Source organism: Otolemur garnettii, unplaced genomic scaffold (assembly GCF_000181295.1).
Source record: "Otolemur garnettii isolate 467f Iridium unplaced genomic scaffold, OtoGar3 scaffold00028, whole genome shotgun sequence".
NCBI classification, from domain to species: domain Eukaryota; kingdom Metazoa; phylum Chordata; class Mammalia; order Primates; family Galagidae; genus Otolemur; species Otolemur garnettii.
Genome location: NW_003852423.1, coordinates 5756191 through 5767400, shown reverse-complemented (window position 1 = coordinate 5767400; position 11210 = coordinate 5756191). Strand labels below are relative to the sequence as shown.

Here is an 11210-nt window from a genome sequence, read left to right as displayed (position 1 = left end):
ACAACACCCAGCTATTTTTTGTTGCAGTTTGGTCGAGGCTGGGTTCAAACCCACCACCCTCAGTATATGGGGCTGGCACCCTACTCACTGAGCCACAGGCACCACCCTAGTTTTTCTATTTTTGTAGAGACATGGGGCTCTCACTCATACTTAGGCTGTGCTGGTCTCAAACTCCTGAGCTCAAGGGATCCTGCCTTGGCCTTCCAGAGTACTAGGATTATAGGCCTGACCATTGTGCCTGGCCGAAAATTCTCATTCTTTGAGGTATAAAAAGTGGACAGTCTCACTGATTGTGTTCTTTGCAGAATTCCTGTGGACATTTTACTCTACAGATATTTTAGAGAGTGATATAATGGAATCCCCAAATATACATACGCAAATTTTACCCAATTGTCGAAGAAGGTACCGTTGAAAACGTTAAATGCCAAGAAAAAGGCAATTCTATTGTCTCTTTGGCTACATGGTTGAACAGTACATAAAGTAAAGAGGAGTGTGTTCTTAAAACTTTTCTGTAAATTTAAACATATTACCAACTTCAAACTAGCTTAGTTTTAGACCTCAAAGAACATATCAGGAATTATCCATAGAACTTAAAAGTGGAAAGAAGACACATTTTTGTCTTTTCTTCCAAAGTGGAAAAATATTTTTGTGGATTAAAAATACGTACTCAAAATGGCCTTTACTTCACTTCCTACAAATACATAGGCATGTAATCCTTTCTTGGATGTTTGGTAAATATTTTTTTAGTTTTTTTTGTAAAAAATTATAGATAAGTATTAGGAGGCACTTGACACTATTTAGAACTTTCCTCCTCCAGGATGTTGATGGGTATAACGATAGTATTGTCCTCAGTCTCGGGAAATCTGACACAGTCCTATCATTATGCAGTCTACCTTAAAATTCCTGCAGTGGGCCCAGTCATGTCCTATATAACTGTGTTTAGAGTAAAGATTGCAGTGGAGGATCATGCATTTCTATCTACAACAGTACCTCAGGCCCCGCTCCCCTCTTTTGTTCTTTATGGCATTGACATTTTTTTTTTTTTAAATCGAGGCCAGTGGTTGTCTGATTACTTCTGCATCATTAGGTTTAGGTCATACCCTTTGCTGGGGGAGGGGGGGTGGAGACAGGAATACTTTCTGTGTCTTGCAGCAGGAAGCAGATGACATCAGCCTGTCTCATTGGCTACACTGAGTCTGATTGTACCATTAGGGTAGTGTCTGTCAGATTTCTCCATTGTGAAGATAGATTGCTTTCCTATTTGAGAGAGTAAGGAATCGGTAGTACTTTGAGAATGTGTATCTTTTCCCCAGCAGTTCTTCATCCAGTAGGTTTACTATCTATTGCTAACATTTGCCCAAATAATGTATTACTATTTTTCTTATTTTTATGTTCATTGGCTGATCTTCTACAAAGTACAGCATTAATTACTACCCACCTGAAGGAGGAAAAATGTTTCTCCATAGTTACATTAGAATTACCCCAGGCTAGGCTCGGCGCCTATAGCTCAACTGGCTAAGGCGCCAGCCACGTACATCTAAGGTGGCAAGTTCGAATCCCCAGGCCGGACCTGCCAAACAACAATGACGGCTGCAACCAAAAAATAGCCGGGCGTTGTGGCGGGCGCCTGTGGTCCCAGCTACTTGGGAGGCAGAGGCAGGAGACTCGCTTGAGCCCAGGAGTTGGAGGTTGCTGTGAGCTGTAATGCCACGGCACTCTACCCAGGGGGATAGCTTGAGGCTCTGTCTCAAAAAAAAAAAAAATTACCCCAGGCTATTTGAATGAGACTCTCTAGGGGTGGGGATTAGGCACAGGCATCATTTTTGAAAGCTCTCCAGATGACTCCAGTGTGTAGCCTGAGCTAACAACAGCTGCTCTGTTTGTTATCTGGTGAACCTGTGCCCCAATTAAGTAAATCAGAATCTCAGTGGGAGCAGGTAGAAGCTCAGAAATGTGTGGTTTTATAAAAGTTATCAGGAAGTTTTTTTTTTTTTTTTTCCAGGAACTTTTCTTTTTACCCTGCTATGTGGCCGGGGCTAACCTCTGACTCATTGGTCCAAATAATCCTACGTGAGGTTACAGTTGTTACCACTATGCCCAGCTAAGAGCTTTTCTGCAAGAAATGTTTGCTAGACTGTGGCCAGGCCACTTAAATGTTGGAAGGTATATTTTCTGTCAACAGCAATGGATCAGAAAAGGCATAAACACACACTATTTGTGTATGTTCCTCTTTCTATTCTTTGCTTAATTTGAAAGAGTAAATAAACTCACTCCTTTACCTCTGGATCACCTGTCATTCCAACTCAGATATCTAATATCAGGGAAAAACCTGTGGAATGCCACCATGTATCTATTTTCACTCTTCTAAATCTATGTTTGCATGCTGTATGTGTCAGGATTAGGTTTGGCTGTGTGTTACAAGAATTGGCTTAAATGCATTTTCCTTTTTTATAAGAAAAGTTCAAGGATAGCTGATCCAGGGCTACTAAGTGGTTCTACCGTAAAATCCAGGGCAGAAACTGCTTTGCATGCCATCCCCTGGCCTAGGATGACTATTCAAGCTCCAGCCATTGGGCCTGATGATAACTAGCAAGAAGGATAAAAAATTGGCGGGTACAGTGGCTGGGGTGGGAGGACCACTTGTGCCTAAGAGTTCAAATCTAGCCTGGGCAACATGCGGAGACCTGTCTCAAAGCAAAGAAAAAATTGGCAGCATCCTGATTTTAAGGGTACTGCCTAAGGATAACTTCGTACACTTCCACCGAATCTTACTAGCGAGAACTTAACACCTGACCTCTTGAACGAAGAGAGATCTGAGTGGGAGGGGGGAGCAGGGAGTGATAGCAATGTGCCCATTAATATAGACTCTATTACTAAGGGAGTATAAATGTTAGGGACAGCCAACATGTCCCTAACACTGGATCTAGCACTATTTCCTGTTAAAGGGATTTCCCAGAGCCTGGAAAGGAAGAGATAAGCTTTTAAGTTCTCTCAAATTAGGGGAGAATCTGAATTCTGGAAGAGAAAATTCCATGCTCCAGACTCCCATTTCTACAGGTTATCTTCACTTAAAAGAGGAAACACTATTATTCTGGATACCACCTACAGTAAATTCTACTTTGGAATAGCTGTCAGGTAATTATCTGGCATAATGTTTAAGGCAACAGTTGGTTAGCAAGTTTTGTTTTAGTATATAACTTCAAAGGGGTCCGTAAGTACTTCCCTAGAAATACTTTACTATCTATTTTTACCTTTACCATCTATTTTTAGACTGTTCTTTTTCTAAAATCACTAATACTTCAGTGTGCACCTGGTCGTCACCACTTTCTGAAATAAAATAAACTATTGTTCTTAAAGGCAAGTTAAATTTATCAAATTCCTTGCTTATCATTGCTTCTTATATTCTTTTTGACTTCACTTTTTTTTTCCTTTTTTTTTTTCGTTTGGGATTCACTAAGGGTACAAAGAATTAGATTATGCTGATTACATTTGTTAAAGTCCCTCTTATAATTGTGACCCCTGACCAAGAGGTGTGCCATACATCATGATTGGCTCCACTTTTCTTGCTGAAGAATATAATACTTTAGGTTTATTTTTTAGAAACTGGGTTAGAGAATTAAAGATTGACAGGTGTGTTCTCTGGGCACTTTTAAGATACTCATCCACAGCATTCTGGTATCCACACTTGCTGATAAGAAGCTTGCTGTACCTTAGAAGCTATCACATGTGTTATGATGAATCTCTTATTTTTAAAAATCTTTTATTTTAAAAGTCTATTGTCGGCCCCAAGAAGTAGATTTTTAAAATTATTTGAGACAATCTCACTCTGTCACCCTGGGTTAGAGTGTCACAGTGTCAGTCTAGCTCACAGCAACCTCATACTCCTGGGTTCAAGTGATCCTCCTGCATCAGCTTCCCAAATAGCTAGGACAACAAGCACCCACCACAATGCCTGGCTAATTTTCTGTTTTTCATAGAGATGGGGTCTCACTCTTAGGCTGCTGTCTGTCAAATTCCAGAGCTGAAGGGATCCTCCTGCCTTGGCCTCCCAGAGAGCTAGGATTACAGGCATGAGCCACCATGCCTGGCCCCAAGAAGTAGATTTTAGTGATTAAATATTTCAAAGAAACAGACTGTGTTACTTTTCTTCTTTTTAGAAATACTTCATTTCTTGGCCAGGCCTAGTGACTCATGCTTATAATCCTAGCTTTCTGGGAGGCTGAGGTGGGAGAATCACTTGAGCCTGGGGGTTTGAGATCAACCTGAACCAAGAGCAAGATTCTGTCTCCACACAAAAAAATGCAAAATTAGTGTGGTAGCATATGCCTGTAGTCACAGCTACTTGGGAGGCTGAGGCAGAAGGATCACATGAGCTCAGGAGTTTAAGGTTACAGTCAGCTAGGATGACATCACTGCACCCTAAACTAGACAACAGAGTGAGACCTTATCTCAAAAAAAAAAAAAAGGGAATTTATTTCTCTGTTTCTCATTGCTGCTTTGTAACATAAAGGAAGAATAGTCTATCTTGTCTTTGGATAAATTCCTTGCCTCTGTTCTATTCCAGAACTTTGCCTATGAGTTCCCCTGCAATATTCTTTCCCCAGAACCTGCTGGGTTGATTATTCCATAGAGCCAAAGAGTTGGTTCTTCCAATAGACAAATCTCTCTCATTCCTACCTAGCAGCTGGCTCATGTGGTACTTACTTGGCAAACTTTGAGTTTACTCCAACAGTGGGGAGAGGGAACTGGCAGCCAGTGCAGCAGAGCAAGCCCTGGAATTGGCCTGGCATTCTGCCTCAGCTGGATGGCCTTGGCAGCTGGTGGTGGAGGGGCAGAAGCGAGCCCAAAGGCTGTTATTTGAAAGCCTCTTTAGAGACTTCCCAGAAGTCTCCAGAATGAAAGCATAACCTTAAAATTGTCAACTTTCTGCTTATGGAAGAGGCAAGAGAGATGAACATATTTTTAGGTCTTAGCTAGTTTAAAGTATTCTTTAAGGAAAAACAAAGTATTTTATGAGCTGAAAGGGTTTTTTAGATGAGATGATTGTTCCTTAAGGAAGTTTAGTCCTCCTCAAGATTTCTCATTTTAGGTACAGCCCTTTTGTCAGCAAATAATTTCCAAGTAGATAATTCACTGCATACGTTTATTACCTCTAAGAAGCCTTTGGTTAGTTACAGGGATAAACTTTCTTTGCCCTTTTTTTTTTTTAAGTCTTCTATCTTCGGTCATGGAGTTGAGTACACTTCAGGTCATGGAGTTGAGTACACTTAGTTTCACTTCCAGACCAAACTCCCGTTTAAAAACAAAACAAAAAACACCAGAAATATCTCGTTTACAGACCGGAGGGAGACTCTGGCATCCTTCCAGGTTCTAGGAGGCCAGTCTTGTTGGCTGGCACGCATGTCTCCATGCCTTTGTGATGTCTTAGATTTTGTTCCCCACAAAGTAAATACACTTAACCTTACTGTTTGCTCATACTTGTATCTCTTCACCAGAGATGATTGGGAATTACTCATTGGCAGACTTCAGCAGTTATGCAAACTTTGAGTTGAGCAGCTTTGTTCTTGTTATTTCAAACCATAGCACAGAGTCTGCCAAGAAGTCCAAAGGAAGTTTTGCCGATAGGCATCTGGCAGAAATCCACTGGGAAGCAGCTTGTGTCCTGTGAATGTTCTTCACCCCCAAAGAATATATCAAGAAAAGGGTTTAGGAAGAAGGGTTCAGGACAGTGCAAACCGATCATTAACGTCAATGCAAGGAATATGCAAAAAGAAAGGCAGTGCTAATGAGTTTTTTCAAGCTAGATCTCAGGGGCTTAAATTCACAGGTGAAAGGGCTTATCATAACCTTTGTTCTGGCTGCTTAGTTTTGCAATTAAAAATTATCTGCTTATCTGGAGTATTTGAATCTTTAAAACATGGCTTGTGATGCAAAATACTGTATATATAAGAATGAATTGTTCCAGATAGCCAGTTTAATGATTGTCTAGTAAATGGGTTGGTGTTTTTTGGTTTTTTTTTTTTTTTGAGACAGTCTTACTATGTTACCCTCAGTAGAGTGCAGTGGTGTCATAGCTCACAGCAATCGGAAACCTTTGCCTATTCGTCAATAAAACAGAAAGAAATGAGAAATGACGTAAATGATACATAGGATAAAAATTAAAGTGCAGCAGTGTGCTGATCTGAAAATATCAAAAGTATATCTAAAAATTACCAAAGTCAATCAGAAAAACTTACAAATGGGAAATTTTTCTGTATAGTCAAGGTAAATCACACATAAGATTTTTAAAAAGCTGCTGGGAAGCCTAAAGCCAAATTTATATGACAGCATTTTTGGCTTGACCTTATCTTTACTGTTCAGGTCTCTGTGCTCTTATTTCTTCACCTCCTTTGTTTTATCTTTCTAGATTGTGTATACTTTTTAAGGAGCATAAAATTCTTTTTGGAACAAGGCCCGGGAAACAAGTAATTATGAAGTCATGACCAAATACTATGGGGTAAATTTGGGCAAGTTATATCTTAGATACAGCTTTGGCGTTAAAAAGGTTTTTATTATCACAAACCAAAAAAAAGTACATTGTTCAGAAGATATGATATGGATGTTCTTGGTGAGATAAAGCGTTTAGATCCCATCCTTAATTTTAAAAAAAAGGTTAACCTATCAGTAATTTTTTTTTTCTGAGAGAGGCTCTCTGTCACTCAGCCTAGAATGCTGAAGGATCAGCCTAGCTCATAGCAAACTCACACTCCTGGATTCAAGTGATCCTCCTGCCTCAGCCTCTGGAGTAGTTGGGACTACAGGTGCTGCCACAATGTCTGGCTAATTTTTCTGTCTTATTTTTAATTTAATTTTTATTTTTTATTTATTTTTTGAGACAGAATCTTTGTTGCCCCGGTAGAGTGCCATGGCATCATAGCTCACAGCAACCTTAAACTTCTGGGCTAAGCAATTCTCTTGCCTCAGCCTCCCAGGTAGCTGGGACTACAGGTGCTCACAACAATGCCCAGCTGTTTTTAGAGATGTGGTCTCACTCTAGCTCAGCCTTGTCTCAAACTTGAGAGTTTGGGCAATCCACCTGCCTCAGCCTCCCAGAGTGCTGGGATTACAGGTGTGAGCCATTGCACCCAGCCTTTCCTGTTTTACTTTGTATAGAAGAGAGGGATCTCTCTCTTGCTCAGGTTGGTCTAAAACTTCTGAGCTCAAGGGATCCTCCACCTTGGCCTCCCAGAGTGGTAGAATTATAGGTGTGAGCTTCTACACCTGGACTCATGGTCACAGTCTTGATGTAAGGACAGAATGACCAAAGAATGCTAACATCACAGTTTATCATCAATGTTGGCATTAATTTAGTTGGTCTCTGCAGTTTTAAAATAGGAAAGACCTTAGACAAAGAACTGGCAGATGGTAATCACATGACACACTGCCGGCTGTGAGTTATCGTGCTTTCCAAAGAGAGGCATGCAGCTTCTGACTTGGAAACAGTGAAGAATAAAATAATTTGATTTGGTGTCCTCTGCTGATAAAGAACAACAGAAGTGTTTTGGCCAAGCTATGCTGGATAATCCCCTGTCACAAATATCAGAGTTAATAGTTTAGTGGAGAAGTAAGTCCTTTTCTGGTGTATTTTTTGTAAAAATACTGTAGAGTTACAGGGAGGACTTCATTCTGCTGACTACTGGATTAATACCTATAGTATATTACATTGTCCTGGAAAACATAGGGAATTCCAAAGCACCAAGTTGCAAAGAATGTAGCACAATTTTACTAATAGTACATCTATTTATACAGATAATGAAAAAATAAAATCCATTGATTAGAGCTAGGCAGGTCAAGAATATTTCCTCGGCTCGGTGCCTATAGCTCAACCGGCTAAGGCACCAGCCACATACACCTAAGGTGGCGGGTTCGAATCCCCAGCCCGGACCTGCCAAACAACAATGACGGCTGCAACCAAAAAAAAAATAGCCGGGCGTTGTGGCAGGCGCCTGTGGTCCCAGCTACTTGGGAGGCGGAGGCAAGAGACTCGCTTGAGCCCAGGAGTTGGAGGTTGCTGTGAGCTGTAATGCCACGGCACTCTACCCAGGGGGACAGCTTGAGGCTCTGTCTAAAAAAAAAAAAAAAAAAGAATATTTCCTGGAGTTGAATCTTAGGTTAACTCTTTTGTGAATTTAAAAAGTACTTGGTAGAGAGTGAAGATAAAGGAGACATAGAAAGAACAATTTCAGTTATTTTCATATGTAGGAAACTAGCCTTGTGGTCTAGAGTCATATGTTGTTTCATTTTCCATAAATGTGAAAGGCATAGTTTGTACTAAAGTGATTTCTTCCTTTCTGTAAAAAAATTATTGACCTTAAAATAAATTTATTACCACAATCACTTGGAAATATCTGTCAGTTTTAAATGTTCATGCTCTTTGTCCCATAAGTTCTATTACATAAGTTCTCAGAAGTATTTGTATAAAGGCCCAAAGACTTTTACTTAAAGATTTGATTATATCATTATGTGAATTAGTGAAAGATGGGAAAATGAAGTTTCTGGAAGTCTTTTAAAGCACTCTCAGATATAGCAAAATAATTAACTATCAGGTAAAGATAAAGGAATTGTAACTCACATTGCAAGGTGCAAAATGTGTGAAACCCTCCTGTGGTGGGTTTGTGCAGACCAGACAGTGAACCTCTTGCTTTCAGCTCTTTGTTCTCATAGAGCCTTATTCGTCTGTAATCATTCCTCTTCCTCAGCTTAAAACTCTTAATGGAGCCTCAGCGCCTGGTAGCTCAGTGTTTAAGGTCCCCTGACACATGCACCGGGGCTGGTGGGTTGAACCCAGCCTGAGCCTGCTAAACAACAATGACGACAACAACAACAAAAATATCCGGGTGTTGTGCCGGGTGTCTGTAGCCCCAGCTACTTGGGAGGCTTGAGGGCAAGAGAATCACTAAAGCCCAAGAGTTTGAGGTTGCTATGAGTTGTGATGCCACAGCACTCTACCGAGGGTGACATAGTGAAACTGTCTCCAAAAAAAAAAAGATATGGTTAATGGATTATCTCTGGATGCCCCGTTTAAGCAAGTTGATGATCAAAGTTTTAAACTTTTGCCAACTACACATAAGAAATTTCTTTTGACTCACAGGAAGTCGTACCAAGGCCAATCAAGGAAATTGTGACAGGACCAGGGAAGGCAGTCCCTCCTCAAATGAGGTCTGTGGAGCACTTTTCGTTAGAGATATCTATATATTTTGGGGAGCTCTGGGTATATTTCAAAGCATATCTGTACCTGTTGAAAGAAGGGTATGTACTGTCTTTGTGAATGTGGCTTAGGAGATGGAGAAACCTGGGCTTGAATACTCATTCCACCACCAGTGCGTGACTGAGGGCAAATGACTTCACCTCTCCATCTGTTTTCTATACTCTAAAATGAGAATGTCATTAGTTTCTGTCAAATGTACCTGTTGGGAAGTGCAGAGGAGGTCGTAAACAGCTCACACAGAGAAAGCTCACACACTAATGTTGCCACAGGGCTGCTGTATACCCCCATCCTCTCGTCAGAATCACTTTTCTGTCAGCCTGAATTTTTACTTCAATGTGCTTTTTACCCATCTCCACTACTCTGTGAAAAAACAAAGGCAGCATTCAAAGGTCATACATGTCTTAATTCTGCAGACTGAGCAGGAGCCTTTTTGTATGGTAATCTGACTATTAATTTTTAATGTTCAGGCCCTTTGACTCAGCAGTTCTACTTTAAGAATGTACGTAATGAGGTATTTGAACAGGGAACAAAATTTGTGTACAAAGATTTGATTGAAGCATTTCATGAATTCATTGAGAATTGTAAACTATACACACAGACTATTGGGTGCAATGATCAGCTGTGGTGTGTCTACTTGAGAGAATATTGTGTTGGTAGAATGAGGTAGGGACATGTGAATGATACAGGAAGATATCCAAGATGTGTTATTAAGGGAAAAAGCAACGTATTATATTACTTGTACTGTGCTCCTGTTTTTGTTTTTGGTTTTTTGGGGTTTTTTTTATGCTTTTATTGGGGTCTACAACCTACAGCCTATGGGCTGCATGCAGATTATTCAAGGGCTGTTTTGCTTAGTGTTGGATATTGCAAAAAGTTATCTATGGACCCTTTCCCCCTTTTTTCTCATCAGCTTCCACTAGCATTTATATATTGACCGTGTACCTTAAGACAACTCCTGTTTTTCCAATGTGAGGCAGAAAAGCAAAAAGGTTGGGCACCCCCTGGCTAGTAACATTTTTTTTTTTCCCCCATTAAACATACTGCCTGACCTTTTCTAGTTTTCCATGTCTGTCTTTCACTGGGTAATTATCATTATTCCTGAACATTTGGCTTGAAAGAAATAATTAATAAAACTATCTGGGGCTCAGCGCCTGTGGCTCAAGTGGCTAAGGTTCCAGCCACATACACCTGAGCTGGGGAGTTCAAATCCAACCTTGGCCCACCAAACAACAATGGCAGCTGCAACCAAAAAATAGCCGGGCGCTGTGGCGAGCACCTGTAGTCCCAGCTACTTGGGAGGTGGAGGCAGGAGAATCACTTGAGCCCAGGAGTTGGAGGTTGCTGTGAGCTGTGATGCCACGGCACTCTACCCAGGGTGATGGCTTAAGGCTCTGTCTCAAAAAAGGAAAAAACTATTTGGGAATGGCACTTTAGGTGATTATTATAATTTAGGTAATTAGTTGATTGTCAACTTATAAGTTATCTGGTCAGTGTAAGTTTTTCTGATTGACTTTGGTAATTTTTAGATATACTTTTGATATTTTCAGATCAGCACACTGCTGCACTTTAATTTTTATCCTATGTATCATTTATGTCATTTCTCATTTCTTTCTGTTTTATTGACGAATAGGCAAAGGTTATTCCTTACATTCTAAGAACTAACCTTTTTGACCAGGCGCAGTGGCTCATTAATGTGAGCAAGAGGCCTCGTCTCTTTAAAAATAATAATAATGATGATAACTAGCCTTTTGTTACTTCTAGAGTGGTTTTGTTTACTTTTTTAAAATTTCCTTCAGTGGAAATAAAGGCTTAAAAATTATTAAAATAATTAACTGAATCTTTCCTTTAAAGATTTAAGATGGTAGTAGCATAGTTTTTCTTAAAAAATTTAAATCTGGCTCGGCGCCTGTGGCTCAAGTGGCTAAGGTGCCAGCCACATACACCTAAGGTGGCAGGTTCGAAT

General features: G+C 40.3%; 1 protein-coding gene across 3 annotated transcripts in view; it reads left to right on the top strand.

Annotated features, from left to right (window-relative positions):
* The window catches only part of IGF2BP3 (insulin like growth factor 2 mRNA binding protein 3), a 156162-nt gene that overhangs the window by 132072 nt on the left and 12880 nt on the right, over positions 1–11210 (top strand). The window contains exon 13 of one of the 3 annotated variants that reach the window (XM_023512476.1): positions 9547–9558. The exons of the other annotated variants lie outside the window; for them this stretch is intronic. Coding sequence (XP_023368244.1) covers positions 9547–9558 — 12 coding nt within the window. The remainder of the gene's footprint in view (positions 1–9546; positions 9559–11210) is intronic. 3 annotated transcript variants of the gene reach the window in all.